Source organism: Heptranchias perlo, chromosome 21 (assembly GCF_035084215.1).
Source record: "Heptranchias perlo isolate sHepPer1 chromosome 21, sHepPer1.hap1, whole genome shotgun sequence".
NCBI lineage: Eukaryota > Metazoa > Chordata > Chondrichthyes > Hexanchiformes > Hexanchidae > Heptranchias > Heptranchias perlo.
This window is the reverse complement of record NC_090345.1, coordinates 23,123,548-23,146,294: the sequence shown is the minus strand read 5'-3', so window position 1 is coordinate 23,146,294 and position 22,747 is coordinate 23,123,548. Positions and strand designations below refer to the sequence as shown.

The 22,747-nt window shown below is 42.8% G+C and overlaps 1 protein-coding gene across 2 annotated transcripts in view; it reads right to left on the bottom strand.

Moving 5' to 3' along the window:
• The window catches only part of LOC137340055 (deleted in malignant brain tumors 1 protein-like), a 42,272-nt gene that overhangs the window by 15,782 nt on the left and 3,743 nt on the right, over window positions 1–22,747 (bottom strand). For both annotated transcript variants that reach the window (XM_068002297.1, XM_068002298.1), the window contains exons 2-4: window positions 14,373–14,523; window positions 13,253–13,461; window positions 1,032–1,185 (exon numbers count right to left, since the gene is read on the bottom strand). In XM_068002297.1, the coding sequence (XP_067858398.1) occupies window positions 1,032–1,185; window positions 13,253–13,461; window positions 14,373–14,523 (514 nt within the window). The remainder of the gene's footprint in view (window positions 1–1,031; window positions 1,186–13,252; window positions 13,462–14,372; window positions 14,524–22,747) is intronic.

Sequence of the window (22,747 nt, the reverse complement as noted above, 5' to 3'; positions counted from 1 at the left end):
TATATGCACATACAAACACCATTAGGAGACACTGGACACCTATCCAAAACATAAAGAAGCATGGAACAAGCATCGGCCATTCAGTCATCCAGCCCAATCTTTCCACAGATCAAACAATTTGCCTTAACATGGATGCTTACCAATTTATTTAATCTCTTGAGGGAATATTGCTGTAATATTTCTCTCTGACCTTTAATGTAATCAAGAAAGACGCTAGAATATCTTTCTAGCTACAATTTCCATTGTTCAACCCTAACTGGTTTCTTTCCACTTCTAATTTTGTAGCAGTGTCTTTAGCACCATTGCCCCCAGAATAAGACTTTTTTCATAAACATTTTGAAATCGGGCTGAAAGGAATTTCCACTCCCATGTGAGGCTATTGGAAATAGGAAAGTTGGAAAAATCTGTAACTTTTCCACAACATAACATGAGGGGACTTGTGGAACATTACCTATAAACCAATCATTTGCCCACTCCCACTGAAAATATGACTCAAGAATCAATGAAGTCAGAAAGATTGGTGTGGAGATTGACTCACATTATATTGAGGTTTAGTGTTTGGCTTTACAGGATTAAACAGAAGCTGATAACTGTTTGTCTTCCTATCCATCTCCAGCTGGAGGCCGTATAGATGAGCAGGGATCAGCATCTTTCCTTACTTGGATTACTCAGAAACTCAATACAGATTAATTCTCAGCCTTGACTGATACTGAGTTGTTGAGTTGTGTTCAGCTGGTAGGACTCAGTGAAAAGCTGAGAGACCTGGCCAGAGAAGAACTGATCTGCTGCATCACTCAGGTGAACTTTTTTCCATCCTGAAAATTTAACATAATGCAGATCTCCATGATGGTCCTTTTTCACTATCAAAACTGAGAAATACCATCTCTTCTGTGGGGCGCACCTCAATTTAAATGTAGTCACTTGGAGTATTGATGCCCCTTAAGTTAATCCATCAGGAATAGTTATTTGGCAATAGATACCTCTGACATTATCTACAGTTAAAATGTGTAAGTGGAAACACTGTTACTTACTGAAGGTCAGTGATATTCAACTTTATTCTTTGGTTAATGCCCACACGTATGTACCAGGTGCATTGTGAATTAATTGGATATTGCTGTGGATAATTGGGGCTGGCAAAAGATCCACTGTCATCCACAAGATACCCTCCACATGATGCTCCTTCACCTAGTAATAATGAAGAAATGAGTAAATGAATAACAATTAAACTGCATTCTTTTTCTCTTCCAATAATTTCACCTCCTCTCCTCTCCTGTGGATTTTCACCCCTCGCTGGGGTATAGTTCAATGAGCACTGGTCACACTCTGGTACCTCACTCAACTAGCTGATATTTTTATTTGAGCTGTGACAGTGAGTACTAATATGCCAGGTGACTGTTGGTGGCATTGCCGCTGAGCCCGATTTTGTTCTTTTCTAATATTCATATACCTGCAATCCCAGCAGGGTTCATTGGATAGCGATCGGGAGAGCAAATGCTGGTTGATTTTTCTCTTTTAACTCAGAGATGCTGGAACCCCTCCAAATATCCATGTTTGTACTTTCCCCCACTCTTAAAGGAAAAAAGGTGAGTTTTGTACTGATCAAGGGAGGAATGTTAATAGTGGAGTATGGATTATGTGCCAATTACTGAAAAACTGAAATCCTGCAACAGGTTGACATATCTAATCAACCTAATTTAATGCTCACCCATTCTCCCTGACTTGTTTCCTTTTCATTATTCAAATCCATCTTCTTAATTATATTTGTAACAAACTTATAACATTACCAGCATATGGACTCGGGACATTTATATCACATTTATAAATATCAAATCTTCATTGTTTAAATAGGCTTAAACTGTACTCTGTGATGACCCTATGGTTGAGTAGCCGACCAACACTCGGTACTCAGGCTCACACATGAAGAAAAAACACTTGGACAAAGTAGCAAAGGACTGCTGCTGTGTGCAAAACTGTACCCCATCATAAATCACTACTTTCAGAAAAGGAATTTCATGGGAAGAACATTGTAAAGGAACTATTAAAGGAAAACAAGATCACTCCTCCTGGTTAAGTAAAATTATATTGTTCTATATTGTTTCAGTAAAATTCTTTAGTCTGTATTTGAATAGAGGTGAGAAACATATGTAGTTGTATCACATTTATAAATATCAAATCTTCACTGTTTAAATATGCTTACCAGATGCTGTTGTTGTGTAATCTACTGGAAAGATTAATCAAGTATAAACTTATATTCAGAAACAGTATTAGTTGATCATGAACAAATAGGTTTTCTTAATCAGAGTGGGAAAAAAGAAACATTAAAATACTCTGGCTGGCTCCCACCACCACCACCACCACCAAAGCCCCCCAACCCCCACTTTGCACAAAACAGTCCTTCTACCATGCATACACCCGTTGCACAGCTGCCCAATGGGTCCCATCATTTATTGACATTCAACATGAAAGGGCGAGTTGGCACTTGGGATGCAATAGGGGCAAGACATGGAAGTGGTGCTAATCAATAAATTTTATGTGCCAATATAAAAAAGGAAACTTCACAACATAACATTTCTTCAAATACCCAAGTGGTGAATTACAATTGCTTGAAATTACGCTTCCTACCACTTCTCTGTGGTGCATTCCCTGTAGCTTCAGCAGAGATAGAGGCAGGCTGCTCAGATCACTGCCCTGACTGCTGAGATGCTTTTGGCCTACAACCTCTGGATTTTGGAGCTCGTGAGGGCCCCGCCAAAGACTGCTCCACCTGTACAGCAGCAGACTTGACCATCGGGAGAGGAGGCAGCATGTCGGGTACTGGTTAAGGTGGGGGTGAGGGCAACGGGTGAGATGTGTGAGCACTTTGGAGTGGAGTTCCCACTTCCATGTCCTCTTTCACCATCATCCCTCTACTGGGCCAGCGCCACATCACTGCTACCACTCTGCTGGATAAGGTATCTGTCAGCCTGTTTTAAGCGGCAGACATGCTGGCTTCCAAAGTCATGGCCTGCACATATTCATTTGAGAGCCGTGCTTGAAGCGCCATGGAGGCGGCCACTCTCTCCACTCTCTCCATGACAGACGTTCTGACAATTACCTGTGACATCAATGTTGGAGTTGAACTCTTCCATCCTCTCCACTATTGTGAAGAGTGTGCATGGAGACTTTTTCCAGTACCTCGCAAAGTTGCAGCAGTAACTCAATAATTTAGTTGATAGGACGTTTCAGGAGATGGTAACCCCGCAGCTGCAGAGAGTTCAGGAGGAGAGGATGTGGGTGACCACCAGGCAGACTAGGGGGAACAGGCAGGCAGTGCAGAAATCCCCTGGGAGTGGGGCACTCACAAACCGGTATTCAGTGTTGAATACCAGTGGGAGAGATGACACTTTGGGGTTGTGGAGTCAGAAGCAAATCCATGGCATCATGGGAGACTCGACTGTATGGGGGTGCACAAGAAAGTATAGAAATGCAGTCGGGGGATAGACAGGCGTTTCTGCACCTGCAGGCATGAGTCCCACATAGTGTGTTGCTTCCCTGATGCCAGGGTGAAGGACATCACTCAGAGGATGCATAACATTTTGTGGGGGGGGGGGGAAGAGAACAGCCAGAAGTCATGGTCCATGTGGGAATCAGTATCATTGGAAGGAAAAGGTTGAGGTCCTGCAGTCAGAGTTGCAGGAGCTAGGAAGGAAGTTAAAAAGCAGGACCTCAAAGGTAGCAATCTCTGGATTACTCCCAGTGCCATGCACTAATGAGAATAGGAATAGTAGGATAAGACAGGTTAATGCATGGCTGGAGAAATGGTGCAGGAGGGAGAGCTTCAGATTCCTGGGGCATTGGAACCAGTTCTGGGGCAGGAGGGACCTGTACAAGCCGGACGGGCTGCACCTCAACAGAGTTGGGACCAGCGTCCCCATGTGGAGGTTAACTAGTGCTGTGGGGGAGGGTTTAAACTAACTTGGCAGGGGGGTGGGCACCAGGATGAAACAATAGAAATGAGAAATAAGGTGCACAGAGGACTACGAGAGACAAAAGCACTAAAATAAAGTATAGTTCAGAAATAGGAGGGATCAGACAAGGGCTAAATGCGAGGCAGTCTAAGATGAGATTGAAGTGCATGTGTGTAAATGCACATAACATGGTAAATAAGATTGGTGAGCTGCAGACACAAGTCGCTATAGGGGACTATAATATAACGGCAGAAACAGAGACCTGGCTTAAAGAAGGGGAAGATTGGGTACTTAATGTTCCTGGCTACAAGGTATTCAGGAAAGATAGGGAAGGAAAGAAAGGAGGTGGGGGGTGGCAGTATTGATCAAAGAAACTATTATAGCAGTGGAAAGAGATGATGTAGTTGAGGGGTCAAAGACACAATCTATTTGGTTAGAATTAATGAACAATAGAGGAGCTATTACGCTACTGGGTATATACTATAGTCCACCAAATAGTGGGAAGGAGATAGAAGAGCAAATTTGCAGGCAAATTACAGAAAGATGCAAGAACAATAGTGTAGTGATTATGGGGGATTTCAATTATGCCAATATAGACTGGGATAGAAAGAACATAAGAACATAGGAACATAAGAAATAGGAGCAGGAGTAGGCCATATGTCCCTTGAGCCTGCTTCGCCATTCAATAAGATCGTGGTTGATCTTCGACCACAGCTCCACTTTCCCGCCCGATCCTATATGCCTTGATTCCATTAGAGTCCAAAAATCTATCGATTTCAGCCTTGAATATACTCAACGACTGAGCATCCACAGCCCTCTGGGGTAGAGAATTCCAAGATTCACAACCCTCTGAGTGAAGAAATTTCTCTTCATCTCAGTCCTAAATGGCCGACCCTTTATCCTGAGATTGTGCCCCCTAGTTCTGGACTCTCCAGCCAGGAGAAACAGTCTCTCAGTATCTTCCCTGTCAAGCCCATTCAGAATTCTATATGTTTCAATGAGATCACCTCTCATTCTTCTAAACACCAGAGAGTATAGGCCCATTCTACTTTGTCTCTCCACACAGGACAACCCTCATATCCCAGGAATCAATCTAGTGAACCTTTGTTGCACCACCTCGAAGGCAGGTATATCCGTCCTTAGGTAAAGAGACCAAAACTGTACACACTACTCCAGGTGTGGTCTCATCAAAGCCCTTTACAATTGCAGCAAGACTTCCTTACTCTTGTACTCCAACCCCCTTGCAATAAAGGCCAATATACCATTTGCCTTCCTACTTGCTTGTATCTGCATGTTAACTTTCTGTGTTTTGTGTACAAGGACACCCAAATCCCTCTCAATACCAACATTTAATAGTTTCTCACCATTTAAAAAATTATGGGCTAGAAATTGGGCTGTCTAGTACCCATTGTTTTGGCGCTCCACAGCCTCCTGAAGTGCCAAGATGGCATCTTGGCTGCGTATGCACGTTTCTAGCATGACATGCGCTGGACGGCATCTGGGTCTAGGTATTAGCGCAAGCGCAAGTAACGAATGCTGGCTGCGTGTAAAGTAAGGAGAAAATGGATACAATCAGTATGCAACGCTTATTTAAAGTGATAGACACCATTTTGGAACTTAACGCTCAACTCAATGCACAGTCTTAACCAAGAGCATTTGAACATGTCTTAGAGTATCTGGAGGACCCCCCACCAGTGCTATTTAAAGGGACCATGCAGAATTTACAGGTTAGTTGCTGAATTATTACTTTTGGCTGCTGATGCATTTGGAGGTTTCCTATACTTGAAGGCTATGTACATGGGGACATAGCCTAACATTTAGAGCCAGGACATGCTGGAGCGAAGTTAGGAAATGCTTCTACACATAAAGGTTAGTAGAATTTTTTAACGCTTTTCTGCAAACGGCAATTGATGCTAGCTCAATTGTGAATTCTAATTCTGAGATTGATAGATTTCTGTTACCAAGGGTATTATGGGATATGGAGCTAAGGCGGATATATGGAGTTAGGTCACAGGTCCACTATGATCTCATTGAATGGCGGAACAGGCTTGAGGAGCTAAATGCCACTGCCACTTGCTGTCTCCTGATATGCGCCACCTTCTCCTGCGAGCAAGCGGGACTTGTGTCTGGGAGATGTGCCTGTCACGGTTGAATAGCTGCCAGTGTGTATGGCCTGTGAGTTGTGGGTGGGTAGCTTGCAACAGTGGTAATGTGTTAAGGGTGAGAGGAAGCATCTGATTGGCAGAGTTGAGTACTGATGGAAAGATTTTGTTGGTATGTGGGTGATGGGACTGCAGTGCGTTGAGCAGTGGATGCAGCTAGTAATGCAGTTGGTAGGAGATGCCACTTGACAGTTGACCTCACTCACCTTGACCACTCGTGTCAAGGCAATGAACTTCTTCCTGCACCGCATCCATATTCGTGGTGCTGTGCACCTGGCATTGACTTCATCCCCCGCTGCCTCCCACTGCCTTTTGGGCATATGTCTAGATGGTCTCTTGAGCCCCCCCATGGGTATAGGATGCCCCTCCTTCTGTCCTCCTCTTGCACTAAGGCCTCTAGTGCATCAGCAGAGAACCTTGCTGCGTGCACTCTTGCAGGCCTGGTTCAAACTCAGATCGGCAGAATGGTGAGGTCTGGCATGCAGATTGGAGGATGTGGGATTTAGTAGTGCGCAACCTTTATTCAATGTTTTAACATAACTCATCAGTTTGTAAACATAGGGACGGGAGCTGCATCTGTGTTTTGCATGTGCGGTGTCTGATCTCCGTTCAGACTCCATGCAGATAGTAGACTGTTATTTTTAGCAAATAACAGGTACCAGCTATCTTTATGAGATTTTAAGCACCATCCTCCCTTTAAGAGATTCCCCTGCTGGTGAAAAGTGCGAATTTCTTTGAATCGTCGTGTCAGGCCGAGTTGTTAATGCTGCTGTCAGGTTAATCCTCAGGCAGGACGAATGTTTTTCAATTCTTCCTACCTAAGTAAATAACCTCACATTTCCTCACATTATACTCCATCTGCCATGTTCTTGCCCATTCGTTCAACCTATCTATATCCCTTTGCAGACTCTTTGTGTCTTCCTCACAGCTTATTTTCCTACCTAGCTTTGTATCATCAGCAAACTTGGATACATTACACTTGGTCCCCTCATCTAAGTCATTAATATAAATTGTAAATAGCTGAGGCCCAAGCACTGATCCTTGTGGCACCCCACTAGTTACAACCTGCTAACCTGAAAATGATCCATTTATTCCTACTCTATATTTTCTGTCCGTTAACCAATCTTCTATCCATGCTAATAAAATACCTCCAACCCCATGAGCACCTTACTTGTGTAACAACCTTTTGTGTGGCACTTTATCAAATGCCTTTTGAAAATCCAAATATACTACATCCACTGGTTCCCCTTTATCTACTCTGCTAGTTACACCCTCATAAAACTCTAATAGATTCGTCAAACACGATTTCCCTTTCATAAAACCATGTTGACTCTGCCTAGTCATATTATGATTTTCTAAGTGTCCTATTACCATATCCGTAGTAACAGTGTAAAGGGCAAAGAGGGGGAGGAATTACTGAAATGTATCCAAGAGAACTTCCTTGATCAGTGTGTTTCCAGCCCAATGAGGTAGGAAGTAGTGCTGGATCTAGTTCAGGGGATTGAAGTGGGGCAAATGGAGCATGTTTCAGTGGGAGAGCATTTGAGGAACAGTGATCATAATATCATTAGGTTTAGAATAGTTATGGAAAAGGGCAAGGAACAATCAATCGTAAAAATACTTAACTGGAGAAGGGCTAATTTCAGTGAGTTAAAAAGGGATCTTGCCCTGGTGGATTGGAATCAAAAATTGGTAGGCAAGGAGGAGATGGTTTGGATATAGAGGAGACACAATCCCACGAGGGGGAAAGGATGTACATCAAAAACTAGAGCTCCCTGGATGACTAAAGATATAGAGATTAAAATGAAACAAAAAAAGGAGGCTTATGACATGTGTACGGTTCATAATACAGTTGAGAATCTAACTGAGTACAGAAAATGCAAAGGAGATCTAAAAAAGGGAATAAGAGGGACAAAGACAGAGTAAGAGAATAGATTAGTGGCTAACATAAAAGGGAACCCAAAAGTCTGTTATAAACATATAAATAGTAAAAGGGTAGTCAAAGGAAGGGTGGAGCCGATTAGAGACAAAAAAGGTGATCTTCTTGTGGAGGCAGAGGGTATGGATGAGGTACTAAATGAATACTTTGCATCAGTCTTCACTAGAGAAGAGGATGCTGCCACTGTAGCAGTAAAGGAGGAGGTAGTAGCGATACTGGATAGAATAAAAATAGATAAAGAGGAGGTTGGCATTACTCAAAGTAGAAAAGTCATCCTGTCCGGATGGGATGCATCCTGGTTACTGAGGCAAGTAAGGGTAGAAATTGCACAGGCTTTGGCCAAAATCTTCCAATCCTTCTTAGATACGGGGCCGAGGCCTGAGGACTGGAGGATTGCAAATGTTACACCCCTTTTCAAAGTAGGAGAGGGATAAATCCGGCAATTACAGGCCAGTCAGCCTAACGTCAGTGGTGGGGAAATGTTTAGAGACAATAATCTGGGACAAATTTAATTGACACTTGGAAAAGTATGGGCTAATAAATGAAAGTCAGCACGGATTTGTTAAAGGAAAATTGTGCTTGATTGAGTTCTTTGATGAAGTAACAGAGAGGGTTGATGTAGTGTATATGGACTTTCAAAAGGCATTTAATAAAGTGCCATATAATAGACTTGTAAGCAAAATTAAAGCCCATGGGATTAAAGGGACAATGGCAGCGTCAATACAAAATTGGATAAGAAACAGAAATCAGAGAGTAGTGGTGAACGGTTGTTTTTCAGACTGGAGGGAAGTATACAGTGGTGTCCCCCAGGGTTCGGTATTAGGACCACTGCTCTTTTAGATATATATTAATGACCTGGACTTGGGTATAATTTCAAAGTTTGCAGATGAAAAAAAACTCGAAAATGTAGTAAACAATGTGGAGAATATTAACAGACTCCAGGAGGATATAGACAGACTGGTGAAATGGGCAGGCTGCTCATGGCAGATGAAATTATTAAATTTCACACAGAGAAGTGTGATGTGATACATTTTGGTAGGAAGAATGGGGAAAGGAAATATAAACTAAATGGCACAAATTTAAAGGGTGTACAGGAACTGAGAGACCTGGGGGTGTACGTTCACAAATCCTTGAATGTTGAAGGACAAGTTGAGATGGCTGTTAAAAAAGCTTATGGGATCCTGGGCTTTATCAATAGAAGCATAGAGTACAAAAACAAGGAAGTTATGTTAAACCTTTATAAAACATTGGTTAGGCCTCTGCTGGAGTATTGTTTTCGATTCAGGGCACCACACTTTAGGAAGGATGTCAAGGCCTCAGAGAGGGTGCAGAAGAGATTTACTAGAATGGTACCAGGGATGAGGGATTTCAGTTATGTGGAGAGGCTGGAGAAGTTGGGGCTGTTCTTCTTAGAGTAGAGAAGGTTAGGAGGAGGTTTGATAGAAGTGTTCAAAATCATGAACGGTTTTGATAGAGTAAATAAGGAGAAACTGTTACCAGCGGCAGAATAGTCGGTAACCAGAGGACACAGATTTAACGTGATTGGCAAAAGAACCAGAGGTGACACGAGGAAACATTTTTTAGGCAGAGAGCTGTTATGATCTGGAATGCACTGCCTGAAAGGCTGGTGAAAGCAGATTCAATAATAACTTTCAAAAGGGAATTGGATAAATACTTGAAGGGAAAACATTTACAGGGCTATGGGGAAAGAGCAGTGGAGTGGGACTAATTTGATAGATCTTTCAAAGAGCAGCACAGACATGATGGGTTGAATGGCCTCATTCTGTGCTGTAACATACTATGATTCTCATTCTCAATGATGGACCCCAGGGTTCAGCATCTGTGTCCAGCTGAGCTGAGCTTGGAGAGGAGTGTGCCCTCTGACGTGGACTCTCCACAGCTGCCCCTGCCACCAGTGTCTGCTCATGCTCTCTTGTGGGTTGTGAATCACCAGGTGTAAATCCAACTAACTGTCTAACAGGACCCACCGAAGTGTGAATATCTGTGCCGGTGCGTGGATATATGTCCTGTGATGGTGCACCCTCAGAAGGAATGAGATCCTCTGAGGAATCGTTGTCATGAATCTCCGCAGATTGTTCTTGTAAGCATGAAGGCTCTGGAAGACAAAAGAAAGCAATATGAATTAGTGATGGCAAAGTAACAATCTTGACAATTACCATACTCAGTCTTCTCATAGTTCAGTCAATCATTGATAAAATAAAGTCATCATGTGTGTGAAAGATGTTTAAATTATGTCACCAGGCACCTGTGAGTTCCCAGTCTCCCCATCTCCGATTGAGAGGGATGCAAATATGCCACTGACCTCAAAGGTGTCCTCTGCATCTATGAGCTGCATTATTTGTGGAGGGCCATCTCCAGTCCTCTCCCTCTCCCTTGCGTTTTGTTCTCTCTTCTCCTACAAGGGGCGAAACAACAGAACTGTGAGTGACCGAAGGTCATGTATTCACCTGATAGATGCAGTGCATTGGGTGAGGGTGACTTTGAGACAGATGCATCACGTTACATAAGGATTGGGGGTGAGTGGCAGTGGTGGATGGATACATGGAGAGGTGAGAAGTGCATAGAAAGTGAAGGACGTGTGCTGCTGAAACTTAAGTGGGTGTGAGGAGTGATGTGATGGAGTAGGTTTGGCAAGACAGAGTAAGGGGGGGATGTTGTACTGTTGTACACCACAGGATGAAGGTGAATCATTGTACTCACTTTTCCTGACTTGGTTAGGCACTTCCTGCACAGCTTCCAAGACGGGGATACCACACTCCTGCTGCGCACCTCCTCAGCCACCTCTAGCCATGCCTTCTTGGTAGTAGAACCAGGTTTCTTTCTCCCATTGCTCGGGTAAATTATTTCTCTCCTGGTCCTCACTGCACCCAACAGTACTTCAAGGGAAGCATCTGTGAATCTGGGTGCTGACCTTGCTCTCTCTGAATTCATGGCTTCACTGCCTCCTTTCTCCACCAAAATCCATTTTTGCATTCGTCGTTTAAATAGCGGACTTCAGATCGTGTCATGCGAGTGCGCAGCTTGGAGACGCGAAGCATGGAAGAAAATATTTATTGCTTCAAATAAGTTATGATCGCAGATTCCGACCTGCTAACTTCACTTCTGGGTTTCACGTCCGATTAACGTCCCCCTCCACCCCCGCTCTCTTCCTGGCTTCAGGTTAAAATCCAGGCCCTTGCTTCAGTAAATTTGCTTATATTACAGCAATAGGTAAACTGCAGTCACATTTAAACTGCTGTAAACATCAACATATCAAGTCCCAGACTATCTGTGAGCAATGCCACAGATGATCTACTGGTAAGAATAAAATATTTGTCTATGCAACAAATATTACTGAGTTGTAGAGGTCAGTGTCTAGTCCACTTACGATAAAGGCATTACAGCTACAAAAAGTGAATCAATACAAAATATCACTCATTTATTCATCCATGTAACCATTGAAATAATTTGGTTTCATTTAACACCATTTTTGAAAGCAACAAAAAGTTAAATTGTGCTCATAACATCACTACCATGATGTGTAATTGCTATCAGTAAATGAGAGGACATGGTGTTTTATAACAGGAGCATTATATTATATATTGCACAATTTATTATTATATATATAATGAGGCAAGTGTTTACATCATGATAGTTCTTTCCCTGCGAGACCTTGAGGTAAGTTGTCTGCTCGTAAAGTGGAATTGTTTCTTTAAAGTGAGTCGCCTGCAATTTCTAGTAGGGTGAAGTTTTCTAGGTCTCCCATCGTAAATTCGGCGGGAGATCAGCAGAAACAGCGGTTTGCCACATTTCTGCAATGTTTCCACTAAAGCTACAGCGAAAGATCGGGAGAACTTCGTGGAAATTTTCTTACTATCTAATTGGACTACAACAGAAATCAGGAGATAATTTTTCCACTAGGTTTTGCAGGTGACTGCTCACTGACATGGGTGATAAACTAATTGACAACTTTTTCCACCTTTATAGCATCTTTAATGTAATAAAATGTTGCTGAGCTTCACAGAGGTGAGCAGTGGTGGAACAAGGATTAGGAGCAAAAACTGAAGCCATGATAACATGCAGAGCAATGGCGGTGGAGACCTGGTGCAAAGGGTCTCCAACCACTTTTTCTCTCTGTATGGCCTGGGAAACAATTGATCCCCAGGTGTTGCAGAGAGGAACATTTGTGTAAATATGTCCGTTATTTCTTTATTTAAAGTTCTCTTTAAATGTTCGGTGATGAAATTAAAACTGGATTTAATTAATGTGAAGCGTAATGGATGGAAGCCTTTGTTGATCCTTAATGGCTCTTTGAAACTATTGTAAACAATTTTACAACACCAAGTTATAGTCCAGCAATTTTATTTTAAATTCACAAGCTTTCGGAGGCTTCCTCCTTCCTCAGGTGAATGAAATGAAATCCTCGAAATGAAATCGCATTTATAATTCACAGAACAATGCTTGGTGATTACAGACAGTTTTTTCAACTGCCCGTTGCCAAGGCAATCAGTGTGCAGACAGACAGGTGTTACCTGCAAGGTCTCAGAATATACAAATCACCAAAAAAAAACAAACAAAAAAAATCAGAGATAGAGAGGTAGAAACATAGAAAAGACAGCAACTGACCCGTTATATTAAAAACAGATAACATTTGTTCGCTGGTGGGGTAACGTGTAGCGTGACATGAACCCAAGATCCCGGTTGAGGCCGTCCTCATGGGTGCAGAACTTGGCTATCAATTTCTGCTCGACGATTTTGCGTTGTCGTGTGTCTCGAAGGCCGCCTTGGAGTACGCTTATCATCTATCTCTGATTTTTTTTGTTTGTTGTTTTTTTTTTTGTGATTTGTATATTCTGAGACCTTGCAGGTAACACCTGTCTGTCTGCACACTGATTGCCTTGGCAACGGGCAGTTGAAAAAACTGTCTGTAATCACCAAGCATTGTTCTGTGAATTATAAATGCGATTTCATTTCGAGGATTTCATTTCGTTCACCTGAGGAAGGAGGAAGCCTCCGAAAGCTTGTGAATTTAAAATAAAATTGCTGGACTATAACTTGGTGTTGTAAAATTGTTTACAATTGTCAACCCCAGTCCATCACCGGCATCTCCACATCTTTGAAACTAGTCATACATGTTAAATCATTATCCTTCCATCCTAATTTAAACTGCACTGAACAAAAGACAAGAAATTTAACGGACTTACTGTGGTGCGATGGCAGAGAATAATAATATGCAGAAAAGCCGCGTCGAGTTTCATTGCTGTCAGATCTAAAATAAACGGTCATACTGCTGGACGATGATACAAATATATTGTTTGATCCAGTACATGTTGTTGCAATCAAAGCAGAATTTATTGAAGGTCCATCATATATTATAATATAATCATGTGAGCAACGTGGTGAAACTTCCATGCTGTGGGGAAAATGATCATAGACTGAAAATATGTTGTGCAGTAATCCTTTTTTTCATTATCAATTTACTTCATAAAACATGTCAGAATATCTTTCTACCTACTATTTCCATTGTTCAATCCTGCTGGTTTGTTTATACTTCTAATTTTGTAACAGTGTCATCAGCATCATTGCTCCCAGAATAACATTTTTTTCATTGATCATAACATTCAGTTTTGAAATCAGGCCTAAAGGAATTTCCACCCCCATGGAGGCTGTTAGAAATAGGAAAGTTGGAAAAATCTGCTACTTTTCTGCAACCTAACATGAGGGGACTTGTGGAACATTACCTATAAACCAATCATTTGCCCATTCCAGCTGAAATTGTGTCTCAAGGATCAATGAAGTCAGAAAGATTGATGTGGAGATTGACTCACATTATATTGAGGTTTAGTGTTTGGCTTTACAGGATTAAACAGAAGCTGATAACTGTTTACCTTCTTGTCCATCTGCAACTGGAAGCCGTATAGCTGAGCCAGGATCAGTATCTTTTCTTCCCTGGACAACTCAAAAACTAAATACTGATTAATTCTCCAGCCTTGACTGATACTGAGATGTTGAGTTGTGTTCAGCTGGTTGGACCCAGTGAGAAGCTGAGTGACAGCTGGCCAGAGAGGAAATGATCTGATGTGTCACTCAGGTGAGTTTTTTTTCCATCCTGAAAATTTGACATAACGCAGATCTCCATGATGGTCCTTCTTCACTGACTAAACAGAAAAATACCATCTCTTCTGTGGGGAGGACTTCAGTTTAAAAGTACTCACCTGGAGTATTGATGCCCTTTAAGTGAATCCATCAGGATAGTTATTTGGCAATAGATACCTCTGACATTGTCTACAGTTAAAATGTGTAAGTAGAAATATTGTTACTTACTGAAGCTCAGTGAAATTCAACATTATTCTTTGGTTAATGCCCACACGTATGTACCAGGTGCATTGTGCATTACTTGGATATTGGTGTGGAAAATTGGGGCTGGCAAAAGATCCACTGTTAGCCACAAGATACCGTCCACATGCTCCTCCATCTAGTAATAATGAAAAAATGAGTAACAATAAAACACAATTTTTGCTCTTCCAATAATTTTGCCTCCTCTCCTGAGGATTTTCACCCCTTGCTGGGGTATAGTTCGATGGGCACTCTTGTACCTCACTCAACTAGCTGATTTTCTTATTTAAGCTTTGACAGTGAGTGCTGATATGCTCTTTGACTGTTGGGGGCATTGCAGCTGAGCCTGATTTTGTTCTTTTCTAACATCCACATATCTGCAGTCCCAGCAGAGCTCATTGGATAGTGATCGGCAGAGGAAATCCTGGTTGATTTTGTTACATTACAACAGTGACTATACTTCAAGATAAAAGCACTTAATTGGCTGTAAAGCATTTTGAAACACCCTGAGGTCGTGAAAGGCACTATATAAATTCAAGTCTTTCTTTCTTACTTTGATTTTCTTCTTTTAACCCAGAGATGCCAAGATCATTTATATCAGGCCTACTCCTGCCCCGATTGAGATCAGCTAACTGGACATACACTAGTAAACCAACCTAGGTCATTCCAGGTATGGATCGACTACTGACTAGATTAACTCATTGCCCACTGAGGCAGATAAATTCACTTTCTTGCATTAATTGCTCATAAACAAAAACTTTAAAAACTCATTCTTTTCTCTATCTGTAATTCTCTTTATTTGGCTCTCAACTTCTAAACTCTTTTTATCTCCCTCTCTTTATCTTTCTGCTTGTCTTCTACACTTTCTTTTTCTCAATGGTTCTGACAGGCTTCGTCTCATGGTTGTCTCTGTTATGCTATATAGGGGCGATTCAGTGATCCTGGCTGAAGTGGTACTGGGAGCGCTATACTCTCCTGAGACTTGCACTACTGGAATGGACAGCTAACTTTGTATGATTGAGCAAGGTCAGCTCATGGATGTCATTAGAACCTTCTCCCATCATTTTTTTCATGAGTATAGGGATTTGTAGGTGGTATTATATACAGACAGCAGCATCTTTTAAAGGGCTGCTGTTCCCACTTGAGACCAGCTTTTCTCTCGGCTGCAGGAAATCTACCAGGTCAGCAAGGACATTTTGCCAAAACTGTCTTCTTTAATGAAAAGTGCTTGGGTGTTCTGCCGTACGAGATACAGCAAAGGAGGGCGGCCATTTATAATGCTGAGGAGAGCTGTCTTTTGCATCGCAATGTGCAGAAAGTGTGGTAGAAGTGGCTCCTCCAGCCAACTCTACCTTTCATGTCCGTTGGTCATGGGAGCAGATGAGGGAAAATTTCTTTGGCTTGAAGAAGAATACCAAGGTAAGTTTAGCAATAGTTTTCTGATTAAATCTATTGGTATAGCATCTTGTCTCAAGCACTGTGCTTCAAACAGTATCAATAACGTATTAAGCGAAGCACTGTTATACCCTTTCAGATTATTACTGCACCCTGCACTTCCATGTCCATAATTTTCCAATTTGAACTTTGTGGCTGACACTTAAAATTGCTTCTAAGGTCATGCATAACTTTTGCATGTTGTGGCACCAGTTGAAACTGACACGTGGGACATGATTTTTACATGGAGCCGGGAAGGGGGCGGGGTAGAAGATAAATGGATGCAAAACCTGGAAGCAAAGTTGGCGGAATTGAGGGTAATAAATTTTACATCCGGGTTTCGTGGGAAGGCTGGGGATCGGAGAAGAGGGAGAGAGAAATCATGAGCCATGGAGGACATTTGGGGAGGGGGCAGGGGTCTGATGCCGCAGATGGAGATCGGTGGGAGGGGTGGTGGGTGCTGATGCCAGGTGGTGATTGGGGGTGGGGGGTGGGGGTCTGATGCCGGGAGGAGATCGCAGGCAGATGAAGAGCAACAACCAAAAGCCCTCTTGACAGTTGATGAAGATATTTGCCTAGCTCTCTCCAGAGCCGCCATCAAATGTCAGTACTCCTCCCTCCACCTTCCTATATAATAGTCCTGCCCATAATCAATACAAATCCTCCCAGTCAAACCTGTTGTCAAACCTTCAGGAGAAGAGTCAGAAGTCGCAATTCGGGAGAAGAGACCGGAGGTCAGGTGAACAGGCCACAGTTTGGGAGGAGATCGGAGGTCAGGTGAAGAGGTCGGAGTTTGGGAGAAGAAACGGGAGGTCGGGTGAAGAGGTTGCAGATCGAGAGAAGAGATTGGAGGTCAGGTGAAGAGGTCGCAGGTGGGAGAAGAGACTGGAGGTCAAGTGAAGAGGTTGCAGTTTGGGAGAAGAGATCGACGGTCAGATGAAGAGGTCGCAATCGGGAGAAGAGATTGGAGGTCAGGTGAAGAGATCGCAGATCGGGAGAAGAGATCAGAGGTCAGGTGAAGAGATCACAGATCGGGAGAAGAGATCAGAGGTCAGGTGAAGAGATCGCAGATCGGGAGAAGAGATCGGAGATCAGGTGAAGAGATCACAGATCGGGAGAAGAGATCAGAGGTCAGGTGAAGAGATCGCAGATCGGGAGAAGAGATCAGAGGTCAGGTGAAGAGATCGCAGATCGGGAGAAGAGATCAGAGGTCAGGTGAAGAGATCACAGATCGGGAGAAGAGATCGGAGGTCAGGTGAAGAGGTCGCAGTCGAAAGAAGAGATCGGAGGTCAGGTGAAGAGGCCACAGTTTGGAAGAAGAGATCGGAGTTCAGGTGAAGAGTCGGAGGTGGGGGGGGGGGTCTATCATGGGGAGGGGGTCTCCTATTGGGGGAGGGTTGGCAGATTGCGTGGGTCCGATCGCGCCAGATGAGCTTGTTGGGCCTGGATGATGCACTCCTGCTCCTCTTGGCCCATGAGCAGTGCAATAAAGGCATTCACCTCATGGATCCGGCCCTTCTCGCTACCTTTCATCCAACGAGAATCAGAAGCGAAGGGAGAACCGAGCAGGTAAAGTTAAATTCATTTCACCTTCATGATACACAAAAAATTAAGTACTTCAACTATTGTAATGAGGTACATTGCCCCTTTAACAATCCGTCCATTAAATAGGGATAGGACCTCTGGCTTTCTGATGCATGCACGCATCCAAACGCACCTGGGTTAAACCCGGAAGTGGGCATGTAGGAGTCGGGTTGCGTTCCCACTTCAATTTTTACCTCCCACCCGTCCCCCAACCCATCCCCACGAAATTACTTGCATGCTGCTTTGTCATACAATCATGCAAAATAAAATGTAGACTGGGCATTGGTTGGACACTCAGCTCTTCAAAATGCTATTAGTCATACGTTTTGTCTGGCATTAAAGTTAGTTACTTTCCCTCTTTACACTCTTTTTCCAGTGTTTCCCTGGCTCTTCCGCTGAAGTTATAGTGAATAAGCAGGAGAATCCAAGTGAAAATTTACCCCCAAGGAGTTAGAAATTAAGAAAAATAGGAAGATAAGAAACTGTGACTCATTTCATTTTATTTCCCCAATGCATTCAAGTATATTAATCAAAAATCATTTTTCTAGACAAATTATGTTTTCACAGAGTGCATTCATAAAGTTCTCAGAATCTTTCCATGAATCACATCCAAGGACTGAATACCATTCAAAAAGGACAGGGTGCCCTCTGTGGCAGACTCAGTAATTTGATACAGAGATCTGAGTCAGGTGAGTCTGGCTTACTCCAGGCTATTGTTGATGATTGACCAGCTAGCCTTGCTCATTAATGGAACTCGGAACGGTAGACCTGTCGCTTGGAGCTTGGATTCTCCCCACTTAGCACCAGATAACCCTTCAAACCAAGGCCCTTTTCAAGTTATCAGAGGGATGTGTTGGAAGATCACCAAGATAAATACAGATGAGGGAGAGGTCATTAGCTCATCTAGCTAATCTCTCCAATAAAAACCAACAATTCCCACACACTGCCTTTGTCTAACTGCCTATTGAATGACTCCAGAGTTTTTATCCCCACTAACTTAGCATTCAGGTATTAATCACCTGTTGTGTGAAGAAGTGCTTCCTGACATCAGTCTTGAACTTAACTTTCAACAGTTTGTACCTATGTCCCCTTGCCTTGCAGTCTTAGCTTAACTTGAAATAGTGCTCAGGATTAACCTTTTTATTCCACTTACTACCTTATATAACTCTGTAAGGTCCTCTCTCATTTGCCTCCTTTCAAGGCTGAAGAGTACATCGTTTGCTAATCTAGGAAGTCAATGGGAATCAGGGGGAAAACTCTCCAGTAGTTGGAGTCATACCTGGCACAAAGGAAGATGGTAGTGGTTGTTGGAGGCCAATCATCTCAGTCCCAGGACATTGCTGCAGGAGTTCCTCGGGGCAGTGTCCCAGGCCCAACCATCTTCAGCTGCATCATCAATGATCTTCCCTCCATCATAAGGTCAGAAATGGGGATGTTCGCTAATGATTGCACAGTGTTCAGTTCCATTCGCAACCCCTCAGATAATGAAGCAGTCCATGCCCGCCTGCAACAAGACCTGGACAACATCCAGGCTTGGGCTGATAACTGGCAAGTAACATTCGCGCCAGACAAGTGTTAGGCAATGACATCTCCAACAAGAGAGAATCTAACCACCTCCCCTTCACATTCAACGGCATTACCATCGCCGAATCCCCCACCATCAACATCCTGGGGGTCACCATTGACCAGAAACTTAACTGGACCAGCCACATAAATACGGTGGTTATAAGAGCAGGTCAGAGGCTGGGTATTCTGCGGCGAGTGACTCACCTCCTGACTCCCCAAAGCCTTTCCACTATCTACAAGGCACAAGTATCTTCACTACACGGACTGCAGCGGTTCAAGAAAGCGGCTCACCACCACCTTTTCAAGGGCAATTAGGGATGGGCAATAAATGCTGGCCTTGACAATGATGCCCACATCCCATGAACGAATAAAAAAAAAAGTCAGGAGTGTGATGGAATACTCTCCACTTGCCTGGATGAGTGCAGCTCCAACAACACTCAAGAAGCTCAACATCATCCAGGACAAAGCAGCCCGCTTGATTGGCACCCATCCACCACCCTAAACATTCACTACCGGTGCACCATGGCTGCAGTGTGTACTAGCTACAGGATGCACTGCAGCCAAGGCTTCTTCGAAAGCACCTCCCAAACCCGCGACCTCTACCACCTATAAGGACAAGGGCAGCAGGCACATGGGAACAACACCACCTGCATGTTCCCCTCCAAATCACACACCATCCCGACTTGGAAATATATCGCCGTTCCTTCATCGTCGCTGGGTCAAAATACTGGAACTCCCTACCTAACAGCACTGTGGGAGAGCCTTCACCACACAGACTGCAGCGGTTCAAGAAGGCGGCTCATCACCACCTTCTCAAGGGCAATTAGGGATGGGCAATAAATGCTGGCCTTGCCAGCGATGCCCACATCCCATGAATGAATAAAAGGAAAAGGAACATCGGAACAGGAGTAGGCCATTCAGCCCCTCGAACCTGTGGACTTGCAATTTTTCCTGATTCTGTCATTGCAAAAGGCTTTTCCTACCATTGATTTTTCAATGACCATTACCTTGCATTAGGTAGTCATTTGCCATGATCAAAGCCTGCTTGACTGGCTCACTCATAGGAACAAGAGTAGGCCATTCATCTCCTCGAGCCTGTTCCACCATTCAATGAGATCATGGCCTGATCTGTACCCTAACTCCATTTACCCGCCTTGGCTCCATAATCCCTTTCTGCCCTTGGCTAGCAAAAATCTATTGATCTCAGATCTAAAATTATTAATTGAGCTAGCATCTACTGCTTTTTGTGGGAGAGAGTTGCACACTTCCACCACCCTTTGCATGAAGAAGTGTTTCCTAACTTCTCTTCTGAGTGGCCTGGCTCTGATTCTAAGGTTATTTCCCCTTGTCCTAGACTCCCTCACCAGTGGGAAAAAATTTCTCCCTACCTACACTCTCAATTCCTTTCAAAATCCTAACAACCTCAATTAAATCACCCCTTAACCTTCTATTTTCCAGGGAATACAAGCCTAGTTTATGTAATCTCCCCTCATAATCTAATCCTTGAAGCCCTGGTAACATCCTGGTGAATCTGAGCTGCACTCCTTCCAAGGCCAATAATTTCTTTCAAAGATGAGGTGCCCAGAACTGTACATAGTTCTCCAGATGTGGTCTGACCAGGGCATTGTATAGCTGCAGCAAAACTTCCTCCCCTTTATATTCTAGCCCTCTAGTTATAAAGGCTAACATTCCATTAGCTATTTTGATTATTTTTTGTGCCTATTACATTTAAGTGAACTGTATACATGGACCCTTTGAACCACCACTGTTCCTAGCTTTTCACCATTTTAAAAACACTCAGATCTATCCATTTTTGGTCCAAGTTGGATGACTCACACTTACCTGCATTGAAATCCATCTGCCACAGTTTTGCCCACATACTCAATCGATTAATGTCTCTGTAATTTTATGCTCCCATCTACCTTACTTACTATGCCACCAATCTTTTATGGTATCGACAAACTTGGATATATGGCTCTTTATTATGTTACCTAAGTCATTAATAAATATAGTGAATAGTTGAGGCCCCAGCACAGATCCTTGTGGGACACCACAAGTCACTTCCTTCCAATTCAGGTACATACCCGTTATCCCTATTCTGTCTTCTACCACCTAACCAATCTCCTAACCAGGTCAATAATTTGCCTTCAATTCCATTAGCTTTAATTTCAGCTAACAGTCTCTTATATGGAACCTTATCAAATGCCTTCTAGAAATATATATAAACTACATCCATAGATATTCCCCTGTCTATTACCTCAGTAACTTCCTCAAAAAATTCAATTAGGTTCGTTAGACATGACCTACCCTTTACAAATCCATGTTGGCACTCTCTAATCAGCTCAAATTTCTCTAAGTGCTCAGTCATTCTGCCCTTAATTATAGATTCCAATAACTTCCCCACAACAGATGTTAGATGTTCAGTCTATAATTTCCTGGTTTTTCTCTCTTACCTTTCTTAAATAATGGAGTTACATTTGCAATTTTTGCTATCTAAAGGGACAATTCCTGAATCGAGAGCTTTGAAAGATTACGGCTAAAGCATCTGCAATTTCCTTGCCTACTTGCTTTAAAACCCTGGGGTGGAAACCATCAGGTCCTGGGGATTTGACAGTCTTAAGTGCCATTGTATTTTCTAATACTGTGTTCTTGCTTTAGTGAGTTCCAGTCCTTGATTCATTATTAGTTTCCCTGGAATGTCATGTATCTTATTCTCTTCCTCTATTATAAAGACTGAGACAAAGTAAAAATTTAACAGGTTTGCCATTACCTTATTTTCATTTGCAATATTACCCACATCTGTTTTTAAAGGGCCCACGTTACCCTTGACTGCTCTTTTTCTTTTAATATAATTGTAAAAACTTTTTGTGTTAATCTTGATACCCTCGCAAGTTTCTTTTCGTATTCCCTTTTTGCAGCTCTTACTATCTTTTTTGTCTTCCTTTGCTGTTCTTTATATCTCTCCCAGTCTCGATCTACACTATTCATTGCACTTTTGTATGCTCTTTCCCTTAGTTTTATGATGTGGAGATGCTGGTGATGGACTGGGGTTGACAATTGTAAACAATTTTACAACACCAAGTTATAGCCCAACAAATTTATTTTAAATTCCACAAGCTTTCGGAGGCATCCTCCTTCGTCAGGTGAATGGTGTTATCTCTCACCTCTTTTGTCGACCATGGCTGTTTTATTTCCCAATAACTCCTCTGAAACTAGGGATTAGACTTGTGCCCCTTCTGTGCATCACCTCCAGGGCTTGAATGTTTCATTTTTGCCTCAATAACTAAAATACTTTACAGCTTCAGCATGATGGCTTTAAACTTATACTCTAGTGATTTAGCAACATGGCTGATCGTTTAGTTTTGTTTGTTAATTGCTGTTCTGCAATGATTGGGCATGATCATTATTGAGTCTACTGTAATTTCCAGATCTCTTTCAGACACTCCCTACCTTTCCTGAATACCTTGTTATCAGGCATATTAATTTCCCAATCCTCCCCTTCTTTGAGCCAGGTCTCTGATATTGCCACTATATCATAGTCTCATGAGGCGACTTATGCCTGCAGCTCACCAACCTTATTTACCAGGCTACGTGCATTTGCGCACATGCGCTCTAAACCCACCATAGACTGTCTTGCATTTGCCCCGTGTCTGATCCCTCTTATTTCTGAACTGTTCTTTACTCTGGTGCTATTTGTCTCTCCCAGTCCTGTCCCAGTTTTTTTCCTCTCTATTGTTTCATCCTGGTGCCCATTCCCCAGCCAAATTAGTTCAAACCCT